At 42.7% G+C, this 27,620-nt stretch overlaps 1 protein-coding gene and 1 long non-coding RNA gene across 3 annotated transcripts in view; one reads left to right on the top strand and one right to left on the bottom strand.

Annotated features, from left to right (window-relative positions):
• The first annotated feature begins 1,164 nt into the window (after nt 1-1,164).
• tafa4b (TAFA chemokine like family member 4b) overlaps nt 1,165-27,620 on the top strand; it is a 38,666-nt gene continuing 12,210 nt past the window's right edge. The window contains exons 1-4 of one of the 2 annotated variants that reach the window (XM_025906975.1): nt 1,165-1,753; nt 13,728-13,890; nt 14,799-14,959; nt 24,923-25,078. In XM_025906975.1, coding sequence (XP_025762760.1) covers nt 13,811-13,890; nt 14,799-14,959; nt 24,923-25,078 — 397 coding nt within the window. In that variant the 5' untranslated portion in view covers nt 1,165-1,753; nt 13,728-13,810. The remainder of the gene's footprint in view (nt 1,754-13,727; nt 13,891-14,798; nt 14,960-24,922; nt 25,079-27,620) is intronic. The other variant, XM_025906976.1, reaches the window with a different exon arrangement.
• Nucleotides 12,226-14,833, bottom strand: LOC102082004 (uncharacterized). The gene is made up of 3 exons (XR_265958.3): nt 14,724-14,833; nt 13,639-13,736; nt 12,226-12,354 (listed from the first exon to the last, which is right to left on the bottom strand). It is a non-coding gene; the product is annotated as an uncharacterized LOC102082004 (long non-coding RNA).

Genomic DNA, 27,620 nt, shown 5'->3' with positions numbered 1-27,620 from the left:
TTATCTATGCCTCATGATGTGGTTCACGGCACGTGGTTCATTTTTGTATAAAATTTAAAGAAGCAATAAAAGGGGAAAAAAAGAAGCCATAACCTCAAAAAATACAATAAAAAAAAAATTCCTCAGCTGACACTGAGTCCATCTTGTCGCGCAGCAATGCTGACAACAAGAAGACAAGGAAGACATCTGACTCTGTCGGATAGCCCTTACTTTTGGGTCGTTAGCAGGCATCGACCTCCCCAAAGTCTTAACGACTGCAAATGCAGCGCAAAGCAATCAATCGCCATCAACACACTAGAATATTCTGGGGATGGAATAATTGATAGGCTGTCTCCTGGTGCGTAACGGAGAGGCTGCGGTGATTAAATTCTGTTTAACATCTTGGTGGGTGAAAGGGAGGTGGTGATAGTGGGTAGTTTTACATCATCCGCGTGTATATCCGAGCAAGGAACCAAAGTATTGATATCCACACACTGTTTGTAACATGAGCGAAGTGTTGGGGCGAGGTGGGCTATTATTTGGCGAGCACAGGTCAGCGACTCATGCACGGTCGTGCACCTGTCAGTCACACGGGAACAAAAGCAGACATTCCTACTCAACACACACACACACACACACACACACACACACACACACACACACACACACACACGCACACACACACACACACACACACAGGTACAAGGGTACACGAATACACGAATACACGAATAATGAAGTGGCGATAGCTGAAGTGTGAATGTTCAGCTTGTGATCATTACTAGGCAAATCCATAGAAATCACCGATGTACATTGTACGTGTACTTCGTACCTTAACTGGCACTGAAACTACTGATCGGCTTAAACAAACAAGCCAAAGCGGGAAAAAATCCTGTAAAATCCTTTTAGATCGACATCTCTGATTCAAATATAATTTGCAACTTGTGCCACATAGCTTATGTCCTGAAGAAATTTCAGGACTTAATATAACCTCAGCGTTTAAAAATTCTGGAAATCAAAAGTAAGATGGAACAACTTGTTAAGATTAACTAATGGCAATCCAAACAAAACAAAACAAAAAAAATAACAAAAAAACAACCCACTGACGTGTGTCTCATCTCTCCTCGGACCTATACGTACGGTCCAGGCTACTTGTAAACTACATGACATCAGTGAGGAAGAAGGGGTGTACTAGGGAGCTGGTGAACTGGGCGGGCGCTGTTGCACGTGTTCTGAATGGGGAAGACGGGCTCGCATCGCATTTCTCAGGTCCAATCGATCCCTGCTCGGGAGGAGCGACGGGAGAGCAACTATCACTCCTATATCACTATACCATCACTCTCATCAGCATCTCCCCGGCGACTATAACTCCTCTGTGTGACAGACTCACGTAAGGAGATGAACTTGTGCGGAGTGTCATCAACCCGGTGTCGCTTTGGGGGAATTACGCACTTCTGATGACTTTCTCCTCAGTCTGGTTCTGAGATGGGACTCAACGAGATCATGGCAAGTTGGAGCACGTCCTTATTACGCGAGCCCTGTTTTCTAGCCCGGTTTCGGAGGGTTGGCTCTGCGGAGTGGCAGCATATCTCCTCACTCATTCTTTAGCGTGTTTGTGCGCGGGTACCCGGGCGGAAGACTTACAAGGATTGCCCTGTTTGGTGTGAAAACAAAACGCCTTGGAGTTGAAACAGAAAGTGGCAAAGCTCTACTATCGCCTCACCTGGACTCTGTACAGCTACCAAAGATCATGCCATTGCGGTTATAGATTTGGGTAAGATGTTTTACCACCTTCTCTTTAGATTAAATTAGTATAATTCACGTTCAAGTTCTCTTTGTCTCCTTCATAACGCGCGGTCAGTAGGCTAACGCGTAGAGGCTAGGGTCAGAGGAGGACTTTGTATGTGGAGCATTTTTCTATGTCGAGCAGGGAGAGAAGAGGTGGCGACTGACTGGCAAACTGAAAGCAACTTTGCTGCTGTTTGGCTCAGAGCGCAGCGGACACGTTTTGCTGGGGAACGATGTGTTATTAACAACGTAATTTTCAAAGAAAACCTCGCCGATCTCCTGATCACTCATCTCTCCTCATTTTCATAGCTTTGCGTAAAAGAATGGAAAACACGACGAGCCCGTTCAAACGGCCGTCGGTCTTGTGATCCTGTGCAGCGCGTGCCGTTAGAAAGACCGCGGAAAAATGAGGTGAGATTGATGCAGTGTTTCATCACTGTGAGGTTAAATAAGCGATCGGTCGGAGCTCGGCTCCGCTTAGCACCTATTGAGTGATCCGCCAGGCTGATCCGCTGACCAGACTCTTTTTTGCTCGCCTTCTAATCTCTTTGCATGGATTGAGATCGGCTGGGAATAGCGGGGGGCGCGCAGCTCAGACGTACAAGAGAGAAATGAAGTGCCGCCGGGTTCTCCAAGCAGATTGCGCACGGAGCCAAGGAGGTGTGTTGCAGAACCTAATGGCCACACTCTATTGGGCGTACACGCACAGAAGCGTCTCTCTCTCTCTCTCTCTCTTCTCTCCCTTTCTCTGTGTGTGTGTCTTTGTCTAGTGCACACACACACACACACACACACACACACACACACACACACACACACACACAGCCCGAGTGGGGAAAATTACTCGGTGCATGTTAATGGGCGCAGTAATGAGACCCAACCCCTATCGTGTTGTAATTGTTAGTCATCCTTGTCTCCACCCTCCCTCTCCCATCCCATCCCATCCCCTCCACCCTCCCTCCCCCTCCCTCCCTTCGCTTGTATCCCTGCCCGTCCTGTGGCTCGGCTCTGCAATTTGTACTGTATTGTGTAATTATTTCCCCATTGTTTTGAGCGCGCCGGTAGTGGCACTCCACAGAAAGCGGTGTCATTAGTGTGACAGGGCCGACAGGCGAGGGAGAGGGGAGCCCGGTGGAGGGGATCGGTCCGGAGACTTAATTCTCATTGACAGTCACATTAACACAGGAGCAGCACTCTTAATCCTGTGGAGATTACTCTCTCCAACCTGACTCCCTGTCACCCACCCGTCCTCCAGGGGCTCACTCACTCACACGCTGTGACAAACACCTGTAAGAGGGTGGCACTCTGATATCTGTGCGTCTGTCCGCGGTGGATGGCTTCTCCTCTGTCTTTGTCAACCTTTTCCACCCTTCACCCCCTCTGCCTCTCTTCCTCCGCAGCCCCCCTCCAGATCTATGCACGTACACAGTTTTCACACACACAATTTTCTCATCCATACCCTTCCCTTTTTCTCCCCCTTCCTCTTGTAGCAGGTCCCAGTGATGGGACAGCAGGTATCCTCTGAAGACTATTCTGCTCTACATGTCTCAACAACCTCCTATCTACTTACCCCACAGAGAGCTGTTTGGGATGACTGGATGGGAATGAGGTGGGGAGGGATGGATTGTGTGCATTTGTGATTGTCCATGAGGACACAGTCAAGCAGAGAGGCCACGGCAGCGAGGAGGAGGAAAGGGAGAGCAGGGGAGGCGAGAGAAATGAGCTGGAGAGACAGAAATGATGATGCAAGGGAAAGATGTGTATGTGCGAAGGGGAGGAACAGAAAGCCTATATGTGAAATGACGTGTGTCTGTAATAGCAGGAACTCTGCACAATGGCATCTTGCAAATCTGTGTACTTGTTTATGTGTGACGGAGGGGGGGGACACTGCATATTTGAGATGATGATAATCTGTGCATGTGTGTAAAAGGTGTTGTGGGTGATATATGAATAAGTAAGAATTAGACATGTAGGACTGATGAGGTGACAGCAGCGTGACGGATTGGAGCTCACCTCCACATGTACGCACACACGCGCGCACACGCGCACACACACACGCACACACACGCACACACACGCACACTGGCATAAACAGATTTCTGTGATAAGTGGATACTTCCTGACTAAGAGGAGGAGGAGGACAAGGAGTGGTGGAAAAGAAAAAAGACCAGAGAAGAAGACTAGAGAGGCATGTCACTTTCCATGTGTCCGTGAGAGGGATAGGGGAAAGGACCCTCATTTGTAAATGACAATGTCCTGGACAGCTTTTTATTTCAGGCAGCTTCTGGGGATATTGAACCAGAAAGCATGAATAGGCGTCATGTAATAGCACTGGAAAATAATGCCGTCACTCATCGTCATGAAACCAGGCTTAGTGAAAGCCAGCTCTAAGAGGACTATTGTGTCTTCTCAAAATATGAGATCCATGACTTTACTGGAGGAAGGAGCGATATTAGATCAATAAGTAAGAGTGTGGTATGCATCTCACTTTTGTTTCAACCACAAAACCACAAGTGGACAGAAGTCATGACCTGTGGTGAAAAAAGAGTAAAGTTCAGCTGGTGCTTACAGGCCAGGGGGATAACATTTGATACATCATTAACTGTGAAAGGTGGCTTGGAGTAGAACGATATCCAGCGTGTATCTATCTGTTAATGAACGATACATCAGTTCAATTCAATTCAATTCAATTCAATTCAATTCAATATGTGTAGTACCAAATCACAACAACAGTCACCTCAAGGCGCTTCATATTGTAAGGTAAAGATTCAACAACAATACAGAGAAAACCCGGGCAATCAAACAACCCCCTTTGAATTAGCACTTGGTGACAGTGGGAACGAAAAACTCCCTTTTAACAGGAAGAAACCTCCAGGAGCCATGCATCACATGCTTCACTGTACATTCTAATAAAAATGAACTCAAACAAACATTTTATCAGATTATGAAAGCATTTTAAAGCATCTCATGTTTTAACGTTTTCTTTCACACATCAATCATTTTCTCATAGTAGGCTTCAGCTGGTCCCGGCAGTAAAGATCTCTTGTTGCAGGGCCACAGTTGTTCTTTACCCTTCATCCTGTCCTTTGTCAGACAGTCAATCAGTTGAAGACAACAAGGGCTTGGTTTTCCTGTGTGGTGTCATAACACCAGCCCTCTGACTAAGTCTAGCAGGTCTTGCTTAGACTGGCAGCTCACACTGCCACATGAAAACTCCTGCTGTCCAGCTCAAGAGAAATGGTGAAGGACGTAGGAGTGTATTTCAAACTTCTCACTTGTCTTGAAAACAGTAATTTGACTATGAGTTATTGGATTATTGTCCACTTTGTGTCAGGAGCTTTTAAAGAATCCGTCATGTACTACTGAGGGATTATTTTTTTTAAAACATCTGTTTGGAATTTTGGAGTAATTCATTTATGTTTTAATTTGAGTCACTTCCAATTGGAAGAGATTTTTGAGAATGTCGTCATCCCTTTGCAAACACTGAAAATAACTCCACCTTACAGCCCTCAAGGTGATATTCTCTGTAGCTCCGACTCACTTTGACCATGACAAATCTCCCTAAGTGATAGTAATGATTGTAATTGAACAGGCACAGTTGCAACCCACAGTGCTCTATCTATCACCTTGGATGCAATATGCTGCTTCCACTTGTGTGTGTGTGTGTGTGCTTGGATTTTTTGTGTCCATCTGTGTGTGTCTCTTTGAGAGACTGCGTGTCCCTGTTCGGGGCCCCTCTGGCAGCTGGCAGATGTGCTGTTAACTGTGAGCGACAGTGTGAGTGTGTTCGTGGGATTATGAAAAGCTCCCACTGTGCTGTGCTGCCCGGGTCCACTGTAAAGCTGCTGCGAAGAAGCCGTGTGGCGACGGCAGGGCCTGGGGCGGTCATCACAGCAGCCCTCAAACAACGCAACAGCTCGTGAGGGGGAAAGAGGGTTTCACCCCTGCGGGATTGGAGCTTTAAAAGGGAGAAGTTGTGAAGAAGAGGAAGGGATAAAAAAACAAAAAAAGCCACAGAGTTGCAAGAGAGGAAGTGAGAGAGACGGCCTAATGCGGGAGCTGAATGGGATGCTGAAACTGAATGAGTGTATAAGAGAAAGACCTCAACAGGGAGGAGCATGATAGTCACGAGACGTTCAGAGGAATGTATGTCTGAGTGTAGGGAGTAATGGCTTCGTAATGAAAACAGCAGGCAGCCAGCGGTTGAGTGTCCCTCCTCCTGGTGGCTGACTGATGTCAGTCACTGGCAGACAATAACCTCTCTCAGGGATGGATTTTGATAAGGATGAATGATTGTTGCACCCCTTTGTGTGTGAGTGTGTGCGGGAGAGAGAGAGTAAATACCCCAAATCAATTCAACTTAACTGTAATTTGCTGTAAATCATGCATGAAGTGGAATTGTGCAAGCGTGCTATCTGTTGCCCATATTCCCCTGTATTGAACAATATATTATGTTTCCATCAGATCTAGGGACCCTTTAAAAAATAGCACCATGGGTTCATTTAAAAATGTGTTTCCTCAAATGCATTTTGTGGACTCAGAGCCAACAGCTAACCCACGCACAAGGACACTAATACATTTTTGCAATCTACAATCCTCCTAAAGGGTTTTGTGTGTGGTGCAAGCTTCCACATGGAATCACAGGCACTGGTGTAATTGTATTAAAAATTTCCTTTGTTGGTAGATCTGTTCCTGATATCTGTGTATGATCCTCACATAGAATTGCTTTGTAAGAGTGTGTGAGAAGGTTAAAGGCCCCGCTTGTCTCAGGGGAGCACAGTGATATGGTGTCATGCCCGGGAGACTCACAGACAAATTAATTCACTTATTGACACTGCTGACACGTCTCAGTGACTTTGTAAAATGAACAATTGATCACCTCCCCCTCTCTCTCTCTCTCTCTCTCTCTCTCACACACACACACACACACACACACACACACACACACACACACACACACACCTCTCTCATACTCTCGGCCTCTCTCTGTTTTTTCTGACTTCTTTTTCTCCTTTCATTCCTTCCACTCTGCTATTTCCACTGTCTACAACTCTTTTATCTGTAAGCTGCTTCCTTCTCCCTCCTTTCACCCCCTTTCTCTTTCCTACACATACCAACCTCTCTTTTTTAATTTGACTGGCCAATTGACAGCCATGGCACGTATGGTAATTAATATAATTACACACAAGCTGGTCATTAACAGGAGTGGGGACTGAAATAATCAAGATGTCACTTGTCTGCATATCTGAGTTCGGTGGGGATGTGCTCAGACAGCAAGAGAGTGAGAAATAACATGTGCGTTTGCACGAGTGTGAGGGAGAAGAAGGGGAAAGGGAATGTGCTCCTTTACCTGTGTGTGTGTTTGTGCGGGCATTTAATTAAAACAATTGTGTGAACGAATCTAGCCGTCCAAAGAGTGTTCAGAGTGTTTGTCCAGTGCTTTTTTCTGGGTCAAAGCAGTACGCACAACTAGAGGCCAAAAGCTCAAAGAAAATCAAAGCCAGCTCCACATCAAGGCTGTTTATTTTCCATTAATCATAATTTGGGCACAAAACAAAATGAATGGCTGCTGCTCTCAGGGGACTCTCTGTCAGGGCTCAGGTCTCCTTTTGTTTGGCTCCAGGCCGCCATTCAATACCAGCAGCCACAGAAGAAGGGTCCAGTCAGAGTTAGCAATACACTGCAGCATGCACACTTTGCTCTTGACTCTTTCATTTTCTTATTCTTTGCACAGAAAGGTGAAGGGATCAGTCGCTTTATTACTAGACTAGGTCACGCTGTGTCCTTCCTGCCTCGCTGTGGTTAACCAGTTTTCTTCTTCATATAAGTCTTCTTCTATGGCTTGGGGAAAACAAGAAGAACTGGAAAATAACATATACTTACAATGAAAGTGTAAAGAAAGAGAAGAGAAAACAGACAAGGAAATATGCACACGAGAGTAAAAAGTTGCTTTCCACTTCATGCTAAAACCATGCAGACACACTGAGTGCACGATTACTAATTTGGCACTGAAGAAACCGAGACCGTGAAAAGCTACTTCATATTTGTTTCTGTGCACAACACGGTGAGTAAAATGTGAAAGCCTGCTATGCAATCATTCTAGCACGAAGGCAGATCAGTTGCGGAAATGGAGAACTTACTGAGCGAGCAGAACAGTACATAAAGATTGTGCTTCACCCCCCTAAATCACAGTCTCTACTTGTTTTTTTCTTCTTCTTTATCACAAAAGCAAGCTATGGCAAGAATAAAAGAGGAGTAACAACAGGAGAGAAGCATCAATACTGCAGATACCTAGTTTGTCTCGAGTGGAGAGGGGGGAAGAAAAGCTGCCAAAATGGGTGTGGGTGTGTACAATCACCAAAAAGTGTCTCTTATTCTTTCCTCCTTTCCATCCATCTTCCACCGCTGAGGGACACTGACTTTTAATGGCCTTTTATTGCTTTATTAGGGTGCGGCAGATTTACTGCTGGACCGTGCCTCTGTCTGTCAGCAGCTCTGAGGAGGATTTCTCTGATCTATGTCTGCTCAAGCTGGCTGTCTAGGTTTTAAATGACAAACTGAGGAAACCAGGGAGTGGGCCTTGGACACAGACTTGTTGTATTAGTGAGCTAATGTTTATTAGCCTGTTAGTGCCTACGCTTCATCCCCTTTTATAAAACAACTAACAGCGTACTTCCTCTCCCTGCCGCCCAATTCAGTGGAAGAGGATGCTAAAACACTTTAATGAGACTTGTTAGCAATGTGGGAACATGACAGGTACATTCAGCAACCTTAGAAGTGCTTCTGCTGAGTTAATCTAACTGTACAACAGGTGTGATCTGCATAGATGGGTGTATCAGTAAAACGGCATGTTTGTGAATGGGTGACATGTGTACACCAGCTTATGAGCGGCATCCAGACTCCCAGGAGTGGCTGGTCGCCTGCTGCACATGAAACGTATAGTGGGACTCTGATCATTTCTGGCTTTTATCTATGGAAGTGAAGCAAGTAAAATAAGTGCTGAAAAGTAGGGGATGTGGAAGTTGGCAGAGAGAGAATGAGAGCGGTGCCAAAGAGCAACCTTGGAAAACACACCAAAGAATAGAGACACAAAAATAGATTCATTCTCTAGCTTGCTGCACATACCGCTCTAAATACACGTATATTTCTTGGCCGCCGGATTCTGAGACGATAGCTTGTGCAACAAGGTGGGATTTAGACTTAAGTGCAGGCCGATCAATTGAGTCATAATGGTACCTCAGTGCCAAGGCCATTCTCTGAACTCTGCAGTCGATACCGGTGCCAGGTAATGGTCCCGAACTCAGACTGTTGCTTGCAGCTCTCTCTCTCTCCTCTCTCTCTGTCTCCTCACCTGGCCATTTCAGCAAATGTGGGGTCTTCCATTTAATTGCTTGCTGATTTATTGGAGGAAGAAATACAGTGGAGGAGGTGTGATGTTGCGGGTGGATGACAGTAAACAGATTCAGTGTTGCTCTGTATCTTTCAGGTGGCTTCTGACCCCCCCCACCATAAAATATTTATAAGAATCATGTGCTATGACGTATTATTAATCCTCAGCTGCTGTGTACCTCACACAGAGACCTAGTGCAGATTTTATTATGCAGTTATGCACACTGTCATACTGATTCTACCAAAGATTATACTTAAACGCCTGTTCATAAAATGTTAACAGTACAAAACAAAACAAAGTAATTTAGGATTTTAGGCATCAACTAAAAATTCTGTAGACGCTGTTGTCAATGTGAAAACAAAACATGCCTCAGTTCTGAAGATTTTCTGAAGGGTGGCTCGGATTTTATGCGTGCCCTTCATGTGTCTGACTCACATGCGTAATGTCTGACATTTTAAGATGTCTTCTTCATTATGAGTTGAAGCAGAGAGATTGTTGGGGTGTCATTAGAATTTGCAGTTGGGAGGTATTGAAAAAAGCAGAGATGCTTATCTGCACACTGAGGAGAGAAACGAAAAGGCACGAATGCACACACACACACACATAGACACACACACACACATAGACACACATGCACGGAGGCAAGAATCCTTTGGCGAGCAAGGGTGAGGAGGAACAAACAAGAAGCAGGAAGAAAGTGAGCTGGGCAAAGGAGGACAGACAAATGCAAAGGGCTGTGCCATATGAATGCATACCGCAGTGTTAATTTAAGTTTGTACATTGTGCCTCACTGTGTGTAATAAAGTGCATTTGTGTGTGGGCACACACCCGCTCTATCTGCCCAGCGACCCAGAGGAAATGGCAAGGAGCACCATGCCGTGTTGGTTTTAGAGCTGAAAGCAGACAAATATATAGAAGCAGAACATTACACATCCTAACTGAATGATAATACTGTGCATATCGGCAGAAATCTGAAACGCTTCACATAAGATTCCACTGGGCTTTGTGCTTTTGCCCGTTTCATTTTCAATATCTTTCCGCCTTAGGGAGATGCACTTTGTTTTACACTGATATGCTTTTTGTCTGCTTGGTCTTTGTCTGGGCAGAGAAAATCAGCATACTGAGATGCTGGTGTGATGCTTGTGTGGTCTACAATCTTATTGTGTTGGTTTTTTTGTGTTCACATTTATTGGAGTTCACCCAGAGACTACGTTCATGTGTCTGGTAGCTCTACTTTTCTGTTTTCTTTGAATTTTATATTCTATTTAAATAGTTTTAAATTCCAAATAAACCACTAAAATCCAATACTGAAAACTAATCTTGCCTAAGTAAAAAGAGTCTCATGAAATTGAACATATTCCACAAAAAAAAAAAAAATAATAATAATAATTTTTTTTGTTAGATTCTGTTCAAGGTCCTTGTATTATCTATTTGCTGAAGAAACAGCACACGAAACTCCTGCTAAATATGTAATTTGCAAGCATTATTTCTGAAAAGGAATCACAAAGAAATGAAAACAAGACAAATAATATACTGTTTTTATGTAACTGATCACGAGGATCTGTCCATACATTATTTGGCTTGCAGTGATGTATGTTCAAGTTATTCATGTAGCTAATCAAATAAACATGCACATGTAATATAAATGTATATTTTATACATATATTTAAAACCCATAAGACCCATTCAGATCTTACATAGATAAAAAATGCATATCTATTTTTAATATTGATTGCAGAGGGACAAAATGTTTATGATCTGACAGCAGTAAATATCTAGCATTTAAAATAAAGCCACTATTGGCCCAATACAGCCAACATAACAATCTAACTGTAACACAAACAGTCAAACCTAAAGGACTATCATTGCCTCTCGCCGTGTAGTGTTGGGCAGACGAGCAGCATCTTCAGTCTTGGGGTAGTGTCAGAGGAAAGGCCTTGGGATCATAAAAAATTTAAAGTGCAGTTCATAATGTGAGTCTATGCTCATTTAATTTTTATGTTAATTTTTATGTTAATTTCATCCTGCTTATTTTGATTGTGTTACTTTATGTGTTAGTGAAATGTGTTCAGCAGCAAGAACGCTCAGCTGTTGTTAGTTGCTGAGAATTCCTTCGTCCAAACCACCATGTTTAATGGATCGCCATCATCTTTTTGGTGGCTGGCGAGGCAAACATCAGCCTGTCAGTCAGTCTGATGGCTAAACTATCCCGTCAATCATCTGAAGCAGACTTCAACAGATACAAATCTTCTTGTTTCTCATTTATTTTTAAAAGAGATTATTTAATATTAGAGAAAATTTCACAAAGCCTGCCTATGAACACTGGTACAAACAAAGCAAGAGACACTGAGGTTATCAAATAATGATATGGCGCCTGTTTTTTGCAGTTCTGCCGAGCCGCGACTTCCTGTGCTGCCCTGACAAATGATATAATCTGTGAGTGACAAACATCACGGTGTCACGGTAAACCCTTCCTGCGGGAAGTGTCTTAGCCTTTTATTTCTGATGCACAGCAAACATCTTTCCTGATGAGGTCAGAGACTGTATGCGGTATAATACATGCAAGTATAATTTTGCAAGTTCATGGGTGCATGTTCGTGATTGCGCACGCGTGCGTGCAGAGCACGGGCAGATGATGCTGTTCGGATGCAGGGCACACAGGATGTATTTGTGGCAGAGGTAGGATCGTCTCATTGCATGACAATGAGCCGGCGTGTCAGTCCTGTGTGTGTTTTCTGCAAGGAGTGACACAACCCAGGCCTCCAGACCTCACAGGCGCCTGGTGAGAGAGGAGGTGGAAGGGATGATACAGAAGCAGCGATTATTTTAGAAAGAGTGAGGCTTGATGTTCTTAGATAGACTTGAGGATGTCGTTGCACTGTTTGCTAAAGTGTGCATGTCCTTCCTGCCAAACACAACGAGCCTTCACGGTGATGACAACCAGCTGAGCCCCACGCACACGTCATCTTGCTTTAACATAATGTCACCAGAGACTTTGGCCTTTTACTGCAGTGTGTATGTGTGCTGATTCACACTTATTCACAAATAGATACAAATAGATCTAGATATACAGTATATATAAGCTACATTTATTACACAGTTAAATGGCTACAATCTGTGGTCTGTGTGAGACACAATAAAGGTGACAATATTGCTGTTACTGATGGCATATTTCACTGAGTCCCAGTGGGCTGCATCTGGAGAACACACACACACACAAAAACACACATTCATACATATACACATGCACAACTGTGCTCTCTTAATGAGTGTATCAGAGAACAAAGCTGATAAAAATGCGTGCCATAACCCAGCCTTTAAAAAGGAATGTGAAATAGTCTTGCATGCAATCGTACAATCATGCAGCGTGCCTGATCCCTCCACACAGCGCACACAACTTGGATACTGTACTAGAAAAAAAAACAACCTAAAGACACACACATACATATACATAGACAGGAATATAGATACTGTGATACAAATATAAATTTAAAACACACAAACAATATCTGTTTGTGTGTATCTGCCGTCTTCTCTCTAACCCATGCTGCTGCTGCTTTCAATGATAATTCAATAACAATAACTCATTCACATGATCTTTTGCTCGCTTTCACTGCCCAGCTACTTTCTCACTCTCGCCAAAGCAGCCTCCTGTTTTCCTGAGATTCGTGCCCTTTGCTGTTTGCTTCTTCCCCACTAGGGGGCAGTGGTACTACATAGATGGCTGCAGGTGTGGCGGGAGCTCCTATCTACTCGGGAAGTTTCTCAGCATGTTAGCGGACTGAGCTGCATATCAATGAGTTATGATGAATAATGAAGGTTCGAGGAGGGGGAGAACATTTTGTTATTAATGTGAATCTGTTGTCTTTCATTTAGATTGCAGAGTTTGTCCCTTTGTAAAGAGAGGTGTGTTGACACACTCTTATGGTGGGATGGTAATTTACTCAGTGTGTGGGTATGAGAGTGTGCAGACAGCAACATGCATCAGTAGCTGTCACTCAGCTGTAATTAGAGGGGTCTCTCTTGCTGTCTTTAGATAGGCTTTGAATTTACTTAGCAAACACTGTGTAAATGTGCTCTGTGTGTGTGTGTGTGTGTGTGTGTGTGTGTGTGTGTGTGTGTAGAGAGAGAGAGAAACAGCTTGTGTTCATGGCTTGTGTGATCATCTGATTTGTTGCAAGCAAATGTTTTAGACTGCTTTATTTGGCATGTTTCTGTTACGCAGACCTATTTTCGACCCAGTTTAATTTTTAGTGTCTTACACACACACGTTTTGAGTTTTTCCATTGGTGTATTTACGCACATGACAGAGTGTGAGGGTTTGTGAGGGAGAAGGGGAGAGACGTGTGATGTCTAGAGTGGGGATCACATTCAGCCTGGGGGTAGGTGAACCTATTGTAAACAATGGATCTGACAGAATCTGGGCCTTCACATCTCCACCCCCTGTGTGTGCGGGTGTATGCTTGTTTGTGTGTGTAGACCTTCATGCAAGGCCATCCGAGGCCACTGAGGAACTCCAGGGCAGCCTGGCCTCTCTGACTGAGCGTGTCTTTGTACCTCCTTTCTCCAGAGCCTTCTTCTGTTTGAGGTGAGGAAAAGGTGGAAGCAGGAGGAAGAAGAAAAGGAGGAGGTGATTTGAGGTGGTGTGAGTGAATGCAGCCATGGCCTGTAGCCGCTGTTCATAAAGAAGCCACACAGTGGAAGCGAGACCAAAGGAGACAGATGACCATCAGGTGAGATGGCGTCCCGCATCACGTACTGGCAAGTGAAACACATCTCGTGCTGCAACTAATTACTGTTCTGTGGTTTTTGTTAACTAAGTCATTGTTTTAACAATAAAACAGAGTAATTATATGACGTTCCTACAATTCAAGGTAACATGGTGAGATGGTTTCATTTCTTTTCTTTAAATTAATTTTTTCAGTTCTTTAAATTAACTGATTAATAATAATAATAAGTAGACTAGATAAATGAATAACTTAATTTTTTCCAGCAAAAATGCCAAAGTTCACTCAATATAGCAGCTCAGATGTGAAAACCTGCCTCTTTTCTTTGTCATATATGAAGTTAAAAGCTTATCTTTTAGATTTGGGTTGTTTATCACAAAAAAGAATACAAGAAATTGAAACAATTCACCTTTGGCTTTTTTGGACATGTTTAACAGCCTTAACCAGCCAATCAAGAAGCAACAGCAGAAAAAAAGCCCAATCATCAGCCTCTTACCATGTATTACTGTTTCTGGGTTAGACATGTTTCCTCTGCTCTAACTCTTGTAAAGTCAGCCCTTTTGTAATTTGCAGCTGCAAGAAGAAAATTTGAAAACTTTACACTAACAGAGTGCTTTTAGCGCACAGGTCCTGCAGTTTCTGTATCTAAGCCTTCCTATAGTATGTAGGAAGGAATTTTTTTGCAGGCCTAGTCTGTTCTCAAGCTTCTCATTGCTTCCTTTGACCTTTGACAGTTACCTCTCACATTGTTTCTGCTTCTTGGAAAAACCAATATTTTTTGTGTGCTCTGCTGTTGCCTCCTGTTTTTTTTTCTTCTTGTTTTAGGTACAGGTTCTGACCTCTCACGATGACCTTTTCATCCTCTTCTCTTCCATTTGTGCCTCTTCTTGCTCCATTCCCTCTCTCTCTCTCAGGATGAAACTGAGGGGGAGGTCAGCTTGGCCTTGGCAGGTGGCCTTCCTTGTTGCCTTGGTGATGCTCTACGTTGACCCAGTGTCTGCTGGCAACCGTAACCATCGGGGACCGACAGGTACACCAGGTCTCGATCCAAGCTCCCCTTCCAACACCAAGAGAGGTTAATTACACTGTCACTTCAGAGGTGTAACACATGTTCCCTGAGCCTGTCGCTGACTGAGCCATCCACGTCCTGGAGGAGGGGGACGAGCGGGCACAATTTGCTCCGTTTCCCAGCATGACAGAATGTAATCTAGACAAGACCTCGTTTTAGTCTTGGATGCAAATACGTCTCTATTTGAGTGATCCAGCCCGTACAGATACAAATGGCACTTAAGCTGTCAGGGGCTGTCAACACAAATAGATCAGTGTGGGTGAGATCTGATCTATTCAGAGTGCAGACATGCAGCAATTCGGGGCCAACGCTGCGGTTCTCAAGAGGCCTCTTAGTGGTTTAGTGTTCGCAGTGCCATAAAACAGGGTGCATGCCTCACGCTGAAGAGACCCGTCGGCTCATGACTTCTAATCCTCAGGCTTATAATTGTCAATGCTCACATTAATATGCACAACTCTGCAGCCCCCGCTTAACTTATTCCTCAGAAGAAGAAGATAGAGACCATGGCAAGCGCTGACTTAATTCAGGCCTGCGAGCTACATCTCTACTCTAGCTTTAATTTCCATAAGTCATGGAGACAAGCCACCCTAAGCCAAAAAAAAAAAAATGACCAACACAGTCTTATTAAAATTTCATTGAGGCTGACAACGGGGACAGTTGTGCTGAGTCACAGCATCTTGTGCTACAACTTGTTGGCGGCAACCTCCCCTGTCACCTCTTCCTCGCTCTTAATTATGACAATTTCTTTAATTATCTCAGTTTCTTCACTATCGCTGCTCGCGTTTTGCAAGGTGACCTTTATATGCCACAGAAAATGCTACCAGCATCCAGTCTGTTCACTGACTGATGGCATTAGTTTCCTTTAGACAGAGAGGAGGCTGCCTGCTTACGGCAGGGACACTACTAATTGCAGGCCTTGTGTGTTGTGAAGGTCAGCATCGGTGCCTGCCCCCTTCTTAGTTTCTCTCTCGCGGTAAAACAAGATGTCTTCCTCTGAAACTGACTCGTGCTTTTTATTTGAGGGTTTCCTCTAATTGCTGGAAGTTTAGGACTTTTCAGTGGTGAATACAACATGACACTCATAATGCCGAGGCTGAGGAATAATTGGACGTGTGTTATGATGGCTGTAAAGATTTTCCAGAGGCAGTTTTACTGCTGTTTTGTTTTCCTGATCATTCAGACATTTGCTTGTTCCTTGCGGTTGTACCATTTGGTTCCACATGGTGGCTCTATAGGTCAAAAAATACTCTTGTATGTTAAGCTCATTCAGCCAGTGTTGTTGGCTCTCGGGCAATCAGTATTTTTTTCAATCAAGCAGACATAACATGACTAAGAGTTTTTTAGAGGAAAGGAAGAACATAATCCCTGTAGCTCAGGTTAACAGCACAAAGTGCAGATGAATAATTTGGCATGGATAGTAGCCGTCTTCTTTGCACACCTGTAAGACACACTCAGCACAAGAGAAAGATCATCTAGCGTAAGTCTTGCCTTCACAGCTCATTTCGCAGTCTGCCCCCTCATGAGCAGAACAAAGCTGTGTAGCAACACGTACTTGAACACAGCTCCATTTTTAAATGCTATTCCTTTCGACACACACCATTTTTTTCTTTCTTTCTTTCTTTTTTAAAAAAAAAGGCAAATAGAGAAATTCATAAACTGCATTACAGGAGCAGTAAATGTAATCCAAGACATACCAGTGTCACGTACTGTTGAAACATCAGCCTTTCTCAATGGTAAAGTCATTGTCTGTGCTCATACAGCAGTGCTTCGCAAAAATATCTGAAATTCTCTTTTCTTTTCTCGGTTGAATGCTTGAAATTAGATTATTTGAGATTAAATTCAATCACTGCCTTGCAGAACTGATATATTTCCATACACTCTTATCACAGCTTGTTATAGCACACTTAATCTGGGAACCCATCAGCTATTGCCTGATATGCAGATATCTGTTTACAGAGATTAGAGGGTGGTTGGCAAACCACACATTTTGTTCTCGTGGAACAGTTACTAATCTGGCAACCCCATCATAAATCAATTTATAGCGTGTTGATGGCTCTTCTTTGCCCACCCTGTTCATGCCAGGAGCCTCCTTTTAGCTTTAAACTGTCTCTGTTAGACTTAAACAAACATTACGCCACATCTGCATGTCCATCTATTTGAGAATGCTGCCTGTTTTTGCCTCCCCTTCAGGCTGTTTCTAAGATGCCTCCTCAAAAAACATAGCAGGCAAGGTCAAAGGAGTAGGATTTATTGGGGATACTTTTGTTCCACAGAAGCACCTGTTGTGATATTTAACATAAATCTGTGTTGGGCCTGGTGTGGACTTGTGCAACATTGATCCTGTAAGAAGGATTGATGGGTGGTGCAGGCCCAGAGTAGAGAGGAGATGGGGCAAAGAAGGTTAAAGAGTGGGCTCAAAAAGCAGAAAATAGGAGGACATGGAAATTTAAAAAATACGAGTTTTGAGTATATTTTGTAAAGGAGAGGTTGTGAGACCTGGTCTTGTGAGCTTGCTCTGCAGAAACTTAAAACTTGACCTGTGCGCTCTACCAGAGACAGTCAGTATGTCTTTGCTAAACTGGCATTGCCGCCTCTGACAGATTTGCTAGATACCTGGCCTTTTATAGCAATGTGCATGCTTGTCAGATATTGACAAGGGATAGACACTGTTTTTTTTTTTGATAAATTGTACAATGCTGCTGCTTGCCAGTGTCTGTCAGAATACATCAATCGCCTCGCTAACCCATCAGTTCAAGGGAGCTCCGTTTGTCGGCCGCCTGGCTCTCTCCCCTTCGCAGGAATAGAAGCGTTTAGCCTTGCCAAGTCTTTTCATCTCACCGGGCTCTATTTAACCAAGATGGCCATAACAGAATGATTTAAAGGCAACACTGTGACATTAGATACACTGTTATTGTATGTATATAGCTGGAAGCTGGCTGCTCACCACATGGATCTTAAGCAGATAAAGGGTGAGAAGCAGCAGAGCTCTGAACAGAGGCTGAATGGGGAGGGCAAGGGCTCAACTTTGAGGGCTCACAGTTGAGCTTCAGTTGTTAATACTCTTACTGCTACTGTTCTGATCATCAGACTCCTTTTTTTTGGTTCAACTTTGCTTCGTTTCTTCTCAAACTATCTTCTGAAAATGTTACTTTTAGTGGTAAAACTCAAAGCAAGCAACTGCAAGCTAACAAGTTAGGCAACACAGGACAGCACCAAAAGAATTTGATGATAATGAAGGCAGAGAAACACATGTATCCATTTGTGCACATATCCACATGCCACCGGTGATATGGAGCAATAGGTGAGGAACAAAGGGAACAGAAATGAAGTGACGAAGCTCTAAAAGGACGATAAGTTTTTTTTTTGTGCAGTTAGTTGCACAGCAGCAGGCTTGACTGTAGGGTGCAGGTGAACTACATGAATTCCTACACAACTGTTGTACTGTCGCTTTCAGTCCTGTGAGACAGCGTAGGTTTTTATATATGAAAGAAGAATCAAACAATTAAAGTTTCATTTTTTTACTTTTACATCAGGATGCACTATATTTGGTTTCACTGAATAGCTCGCACTACGAGTGGCTGTCAGATTCAGCCTTGTGAAAACAGGGTGTATGGTAGACTTTTTGTTGAACTCTAACCAGATTAAATATTGTAATAAGATTTTTGGTGACACGTTGGAAGCATTATGTGGATGAAACTGTACATGAAATGCCCAAATGTGAGCTATGGACCAGTTGCAGGAACAAAAATATGCTAGGTAAGTGTGTTTTAATCTCATGATTCATATAATACTGATGATGGATTTTTAGGCTAATAGTTAGGCTAACACACTTACCTCTCATCTTATCGTTCCTCACAAAACCAATAGATCCTCCACTTCTGTCTCCCAGTGCAATTCTTAGCATATTTTGGTTCCTGCAACTGGTCCGTCGGGTTATTGTCTCCCCAGAAACACTTCCCTTGTGCTTTTGGAAATCTGTTTTTTCCTATTCCTGTTTTCTTTTTTCCTATTTCCGTTTTCGTTTTTCCTATTTCTGTTTTCATTTTTCCTATTTCCGTTTTCGTTTTTCCTATTTCCGTTGTGTTTTGTGCGCTTTTGCAGCGTTTTTCTTATTGCTGGTGTTTTCTTAAAACACCAGTTTGGGCTCTCAGGGCCACCGTAGGGAAAACAAAACTACCGCAGAAATACTAAAAAATGCAGTTCCTAAACTGGCCACTTGAGGTCGGCTCCAAGAGCGTGTCAATCCCCATAGAGTGCAAGGGCTCAAATTGATAGCGTTCAGAAGCAGAAAACTAAACACTGGTTTTGAGCATACTGACTGTGCCGTGTTGATTTTTTAACTCAGATGACTCAAATGCAGATTTTGACTGACAGGTGTGGCAACACAAGCCTGTTTAGGCTTCACCAATCCCACTTACTATTCTGATCCTCTTGATCATGTTTGGTACCATCTGGGGCATTTTTAATGGAAGTTTCTGCCAAACCATCCAAAAAAACTTGTGCTTCAGTCTTGGTGAGTCAAATTCTAGTATTCTATTAGTTTGTTACTTAACGCTAATTAAGATAACTAAAGATAAATAAAATGCTAATTAGCAGATACATGAATCTGCAGTCCAACTTGCTAATCACACTTGCTAGGTTTGATAACTTCTCACTTCACCCTCTGATCTAAATATGGTTAACACAAAATCAGTGTTGATTTTGACAGCAAATTTTCATTGATAGTTTTAGTCATAATTGAGGCAAATCCTAAATATCATGCGATACAGTGGAGTAAATCTGAAGTTTGCTATACGTATTTTCCTTGACATCACATGTTAAATCTGTCCATGTGTCTACTCTTCTTTTCCTCCCAATCGCTGACATTTTGTCACGTTTTTATGAGAAACAGGGAGCATTGGAACTCCACTCTGTGGAGATCAAAGTGTATGCATCTGGTCCACCCCAAGGATCAGGTCCCCCGACACAAACAGAGTAACATAGTGTACGCTGTTAAGTGCCAGGAGGATTGCCAGGATTTATACATCGGGGAAACCAAACAACCTCTAGCGAAGCGGATGGCACAACACAGAAGAGCAACCTCATCAGGCCAGGACTCTGCAGTCCATTTACACCTGCAGGCCAGTGGACACTCTTTCAACGATGAGGATGTACACATCCTGGACAGGGAGGAACGCTGGTTTGAGCGCGGAGTCAAGGAGGCCATTTACGTGAAAAGGGAAAGACCATCTCTGAATCGAGGAGGGGGCCTAAGGGTACATCTTTTGCCATCTTAAAATGCCGTGATTGCAGCCATTCCCCAACTCTCTGTGAATGGTACTCATGGCCATTGATCAGTGTTCTTTGATCAGTGGGTTTTGGTCAGTGATTGTTGATCAATGGTCATGGGAATTTGCATAATATGATTAAGGAACTGACCTCACAGCCCATTGTTCCTTCAGTGGGCTGGTTTCAGTCATTATGCAAATGTACTGTTTATAAGGTTTGGGGAAACCTGCAGTCAGCTGAGACTGAAGAAGTCACTTGGATGAGTGACGAAACGTTTCTCCCACAAAACGCTACGTCCAGATGAACAGATTCAACTTTTGGAGATTTACTTACCTGGATGATTGAGAATGCATCAAGATGTATGCATCTAATCTTATTGCACAAGGAGATTAATTCTGACTGGCTCGCTTCCAAACTTGTCCCGCCTTTTTACACAACTTAATTAGTTCTGATTGGATATCGTCTAGTAGTTTAGTTATTAGTTTTTTGTTTCGGTATTGTCTTGTTTTCCTCAGGAAAAAGAGGTCATTGATGAAAACTATGGAGAAAGTTATTAGTCAGCAAAATTAACACTGCATTTTGAAGCTAACATGTTAACCATATTAACATCGTACCTTCAAAATGCAGAGTCTAGAATTTTGGCGGTTGACATCATTTATATACAGTCAGTATTTGCCAGCAGTGAAGTAGCCCAAACTGACTATGTTGCAGCTTTCTAATATGTTGTATTATTTAATTTTGTTTACTTTGTTACTGTTATTGCTGTCTTGGAGCAACTATGATCAAGTAATATCCTGTAGGATTGATAAAGTATTCTGATTCTGATTAAAGCACCAGCACCTGCCTCACTTTTCAGACCCAGAGACTGCGTGTGCATATGCTCATAAACTCACTTTCACTGGTGTTGTAAGCCAGTGGTTTTCTGGTTGAACTGGGCTTCTTTTGACATGTTGCTGCAGTCCACTGGATTAGACCCATTGTGCATGAAAATTGCATTTGCGTCTATAAAAAGCAAACGTTTTATTTTACCCAAATCCCACCAAACTTAATCCAAATCAGCACGTTAAACTACACTATCACACTTACTGTGCTCACACATGCACATAAACACTCCAAGTTAAATGCTCTGTCCTCATTTATTGATATTACTCACCACAAAGACTAGATAGGCACACTGTATGATTAACATTACACTAAGAGAGAGTGAGAATGAGAGTGTTTGCAGTGATACCAAATAAAAGCTTTACTCTGTTGTTTCTGGGCAACAAGAGTGGGCGATGTTGAGTTGATTCCTCCAGCACAGTTTGGATGGATTTATATAGCACTTTTCTAGTCCTATTGACCACTCAGAGCACCAAAGGATGCGTACTTTTAAAAAATATTTTTTTGATAGAACCTTTTCCTATGACCCCCACTTATTGATTCATTAGAGGTGCTAAAGTTCAGTGTCTTGACCTAGAGCACTTCACATACAGACTGCAGGAGCCAGGGATTGAACTGCTTTCTGATTAGTGGATTGTACTACTTGCCTGCTGTATGGCTCCCAAACCTTTTACTGACTGAAACATTTTGATGCTGGAGGGTATAACCACAGCCAGATCTAACTGCCGACTATCATACATGCTTACGAACTTATCAGTGAATCAGCTCATCTTGTATAATATTTTCCAGAAATTAGTTTATTATTTTAACCGTTTCCTCCTAGTTAGATTCAAGTAATTTCAAAAAATAAATAAATAAATTATTAAACGCAAAAAACCAGCAGCTCATCAACCACTAAAGAAAGACAATATAAGGGCAGGTAGGTTCTCACTGATTCAAGGAAAATAACATAACAAAGATTTTTCTTTTCTGCTCATTGCATTCTTTTTAATTTACTTACAGTTTAATGGATATTTAAAGGCTATTTTAGACCTAAACACTGGACAGTTTTTCAGTTTTTGCTCCTATTGAAGCAAATCCCTTCACCATTATATAAAAACTGTTGTTTTTTTTATTTTAGCCACATAATGTCTCCATAGATTTTCTGAGTTTCACATCAACAAACCACAGGCAGTCTAAGCGAAGATGGGTTTCGGTATGCAGTGTGTTGTGTTGCTCCTCGATGAACGCGACAGTGGCAACATCTAAAATATTCTGAAGTTGTTTAGAGTGTCCTTTAAACTGTCTATGAAAGAAAGCCTCTTAGAGCATTTACTTGAAGAGCACCTTGGTCTCTTTTTTTTCTTCTTCTTCATTAAGCTGCATATACTCTAAGAAAACCCAGCAGAGGCTTTCTGTCTCCTGTCTTCTTTAAATAATGGAAATCACATTAAGAGAAGGATGTGGGCTGTTCTCATACCTTACATCAGCCTGAATTTGCCTCATTTGCATCCATTTACACTTCGTTGAGATTTTAATTAGGGTACGCGCCACGGACAGACAAAAAGAATGTGCATAAATGAAGCTGGGATGGGTTTATCATCCACTGCTCAAACATACCCTCAAAGCTTTAAAGTTTTCAAACGTAAACATCTTCTGCCCAGTCCTGATATAGGCAATAAAGATTCTCTCTTTATTGCCTATATCAGGACAGTGCACCTCCTGACCTCATTATGCCAGCGGAAGGCGAGCTGCTCTTTGTTCTCTCTGCTGCCTGTGACACTGCTTTCCCTCCTCCTGCTTGACTCTCTTCCTCTCTTTCCTCTCTCGTGCTAACAAGCTGCCTTTTTCCTGAGATAAGGCCAGCAGATTGAGCAGTCTTACTCAGTTACAGTTCTGCAACAGCAGCAGAATAATTTCTTATTTATTTTGTAGAGGCTATACAATAAGGGATAAAAAAAAAAATCAAGCTTCATTGCACTTGAATTCGATTTTCCTATTTTTACGCTGTTACTTTGAGCTTCAGTTGTGATTATTGCTGTTGTAATTATGACTTAATGTGTAGTTCTTGTCCAGTTAACTTGTGCTGAGTTTGATCTTTTCTTGATTTTTTTCATTACACAGAGCCTATATATATGTTTGTGTGTGTCAGTGAGTGCATGTGCAGTGCACGGGTGTAATCCGGCAGCTGCTCCAGCCTCAGGAGAGCCCGAGACAGAGGAGTGAGGGAAATGAAAGTGGAGGGATGATAGCGGAGGGGCGCCCTCGGAGAGCCAGGGATCATTGATGGGGCTCTCTGGAGAAGAGAACAAACAAACTTTAAATCAGAAAGGATGAGAGGGGCCATGGCCTGCAGAAATGGAACCCTCTGCTGTGTGTGTGCGCTGTATGAGTGTGTGTGCTTGTGCACACTTTTGTGTCTGCCTGCAAAGCCCATTCAGCTTACCATGAAAAGTTTTGGAGTCTGGGTATAGTCACGTACATAAATGAAATCTGGGCTTATGGTACAGTATAACCAAGGTTTTTCCAGGGCTGTAAAGAGGCTTATAGGTAGTAATGTCGCCAGCAGGGTTTGCTGTGCTCAGGAAACGGTGCCAGAGACTCTCAAGAGTGCACAACAAGCTTTGAGAGGGAAGATAAGGCAGCTGGAATCCATTCAGAAGCCATAAGCAAAGCTTAGATTCACTAAACATTGTACCCAACAGTTTTGGTTGGCACATTTTCCTTTAGGTAGGCACAAAAACCTTTCTCCTAAGGGATTCATGGGTTTATTCATGTGCTGAGGGGAATGTAACATTAACACAGACAGTGCGCATTACACACTTCTAAGCATTACTATGCAACATAATTTACAAGTCATCCTTGCTGCCTTGTACATGTGACAGATCAAGTTAAAGTATAAAAGTAATACATGCATGACTGCTCTCGTGAGCTTACTCATAAAATGAAGATACAGTCACCTTTTAGTCCCTGAAGACTCTGAAAACAAATCATGTGTGAGGAGGCAAGATGTTCAGAAGGAATTCAACTAAAAAATACTGAAACAGTCACACACATAATACCACATTTTGCCATGTGCAGAAAGCTTTGGGTTTGCGGTACAACCCCTCCGGTTCGCTTGCTGTCCGGAGAGTCTTATAATTAACCAGACCAAGGCCTGCTGGGAAGTGAGAAGCTAATAAGAGACATTAGAAGTGGCTGGTTTGTTGGAGGTGTCAGGTAAAAACAGTTATCCTCACATATATCATGACTTTAAGAAGCACACACAAATGCACAGAACCAAACACACAGACAGACGTGCATGGAGAAAGAATGATAAAAACAAAAATGCGGATGCAAACGCGACAGCGATTTCCTCTAACTAAATAAAATGCGCACGTCTCTGCTTAGATCAAGTGCTTTGTCTGAAAGGAGTCAAAAAGAAATGATTATTTTTTCAACATTTTCTGCTCTCATTTGCTTTTTGCTTTTTTTATTTCTCTCCATGCACACCATCACGAGAACAAGAGTCGCCTCTGTGACAGAGTTAATGAGGGCGCTGGGCTGAGAATAAAAGCAAAATATCACTAAAAAGTGTTTACTTATGAATCAAAGACTGAGACCGGAATAAATCGAGGAGTTTAAACAAAAGTAAATTATTCAGCAGGTCTGTTTAATCCTCAGGAAAGCTGGCGCGTATTTGATTGTTATTTGCGGCGCAAATGTATTTGAATTTCGACTCGATTATTTTCAACAACAAACGCCAAAACACCAACAAAATCTCCCTTACAGTCGATGAATTTCAAGCAAATAATCCCCCCACCCTTTTTTCCCCTCCTTCTCTTTCTCTCTCTCTCACAGCATCATACCAAGTGAAGCAGGGGACATGTGAGGTGGTGGCGGTGCATCGCTGCTGTAATAAGAATAAGATTGAGGAGCGCTCTCAAACCGTCAAGTGTTCCTGTTTCCCGGGGCAGGTCGCTGGCACGACCAGAGCCAGACCCTCCTGTGTGGAAGGTAAAACTATGTGTGAGTGTTAGTGTGAGTGCGTATATCAGGCCAAGCGTCTCTTCCAGTGGTTCCTCATTTATACAAAACAAAACCCGATGTGAGAATCTCTTGAAATGAAGTAGAATTAGCGATTCTAGTGGAGCTGATCACTGACCAACAGCCTGAGTGGATGTTTGAGCTGAAAATCAGCCCCGTCTTCTAACAGCGCACAGGCCTGAATTTGTTGGGCATTGTTGCTTTGTGAAACACATAAACAAGTCGGGTGTGCTTTCGGTTTCTCTGTTTTGTGCATCATATTGCAGACATCTCCCCCACAACACTGCAGCAGAGCCTCTCCATTTCTGCCAGATCTTTTTGGTATCTGCTGGAAACCTTTGCGAGCGTGACTGGAATTCCAAATGAAGATTTTGCAGGTTTGGACAGTGCTTCGCTGCACAACATGTTTTTGTAATAATTGACACGCTGCTGAATCCGGCGGGGTCACGAAGGCTAAAAATGTTTTTAATCATCTTGCATCATTAAAGTTTCTACATGAAACTTCTCACCTAAAACAAATCATTACTAGATTCATTTGGGAGATATTAGAAACGTAAATAGATGAGTTTAAATTTGCTGCCAGGTTGGATTTTGTGTGAAAATGACTTTTTTTTTAATGGCACACTGCTGCTGGATTGACGACGGTGCTCGTCTACTTCCGCAAACAAGAGCTTTAAAAATCATGAAAATGTATTTTCAGTTTATTTCCCTATAATAGAAGGAGTGAGATTGAGAATGAATTCCCACCATTGTCTTTACTTAAATTATGATTGGATGTTTACTGGAAAATGGATGTAAAGCACCTTGAAGTGTGTCTTGAGTAATAGGATTTTTAATGTGTTATAGTGCTAAAGTAAACCTGGATATATCTCTGCCCTCTTTCACCAGCGGTTTGGGGTTCATCGCATCCCAAGGAGATAATATAACATGAAAAGTTAAAGCCACTAATGTTTCTCCTTGCCTTGCTAATTCCGCCGTGCCATATGAAAGGAGAATCAAAAACATGACATCAGCTTAACGTTTCATATCCAGTCATGCCGCGCGAGTATTTGACAGATGGTGATAGAGAAAGTATTTTCTTTGCATGTTTTTATGGGTTCAGACAGAACATTTGGGTGATTAGCGAGAGGAGAGTTTTTAAAAACAAATAAAAGCATGACATCAAACCCTTATGTTGGTTATGATTTTCAAGTCAACAGTTAAATAAAATTGTTGTATTCTGAAAAACGACAACAACAAAAATATCATCAAAAACAACATCAAGCTAATTAATCATCCAGACTTTCACTCAGATACACAAATGTGTCTGTTTATACATGCTGCGTGTGCGGGTGTGTGTGCGTGGGGCTAGTAGCAAAGATGGACAGACGAAAGCTGCGGGTCGTTTTCATAGACCTCTGTTGCACCCGTTTGTCCGCTTCGAGAGCTGCTGCCCAGCAAGAAACAAGCAGTGTCAGTGACCCCTATCATCCACAGACGCTCCGCTGAGATCAGACACACACACACACTGTGTCAGCCAACCTCATCCAATCGCACTGTATTAGCCTCCTACCAGAAGAAAATACACAGTTGTTTAATACGTGAGCGGAGACACTACCTCTCCAAAGCATGAGGGTTATTCATACTGTTAAGGTCACCTCGGGAGGGGGGACTGGAAGCTGATTCCACACTTGCAAACAAATAAGTAATGAATCTACACAAATAGAGTCTTTGATGTGAGGAAAAGTGATGTCTTTGTTTTTTTCTCTCAGATTTGGAGCTAGATCAGATTTCACAGTGTTTGGTTTATTTTCCATGAAAAATAGCGTATTAGCCCCATTATCACTCTAATGCTGTAAATGAATGATATGGTAATTATCAAGAAGGGTAAAAAACGAGCCAAAACAAATCTCATTCACCCCGGCTCGCTGTTTGTTGACGTCTATTGACAGACAATGCAGCACACAAACAAGAACTACTCAGTCATTTAGTTTGGCAAATAGCAACTTCTTATTAAAATGCACGTTATTTTTGACACTTGGTTCCTGGTCCTACCGCTGTGCTATTGCTACATGCAATCAGCTTTAATACAACTTCCCATTTGCATTTGAGTCTTCGTTTTATCTGACTTTGCAAATGCCCGCACGCTTTCCACCGTCACTATTCAGGGCTGTCCACACACTGCCAGTCTGTGCCAACCTCCAGGCACTGAGTTGCTATTGCTGTGTGCGACCAGTAGACGGTGCTTTCCCCATTGAAATAACTTAGTAACAAGCATACCTGCTGGTTCATTTCAGCACCATTTTCACCCAATAAAAAAGTAGATTTGTTTTTTAACCTCTTTGATGAGTTCCAAGATGGGAACTATTGCTTGATAATGATAAAACCAGGCAACCATAGCAAAGATGATTGGCTTTGTAATGAAAGCCAGGATAAACAAGGAATCACGTGAAACTTGCTAACCCTTCAAAGCAGGCACTGCACTGATTCCTTGCTTTTATTTGTTTACTTCAAAGACGTGGTCTCGTTTGCT

The sequence above is a fragment of the Oreochromis niloticus genome, linkage group LG5 (genome assembly GCF_001858045.2).
Source record: "Oreochromis niloticus isolate F11D_XX linkage group LG5, O_niloticus_UMD_NMBU, whole genome shotgun sequence".
Lineage (NCBI taxonomy): Eukaryota > Metazoa > Chordata > Actinopteri > Cichliformes > Cichlidae > Oreochromis > Oreochromis niloticus.
Note: the sequence above shows the minus strand (reverse complement) of the source record. Positions and strands in the feature narration are given on the sequence as shown.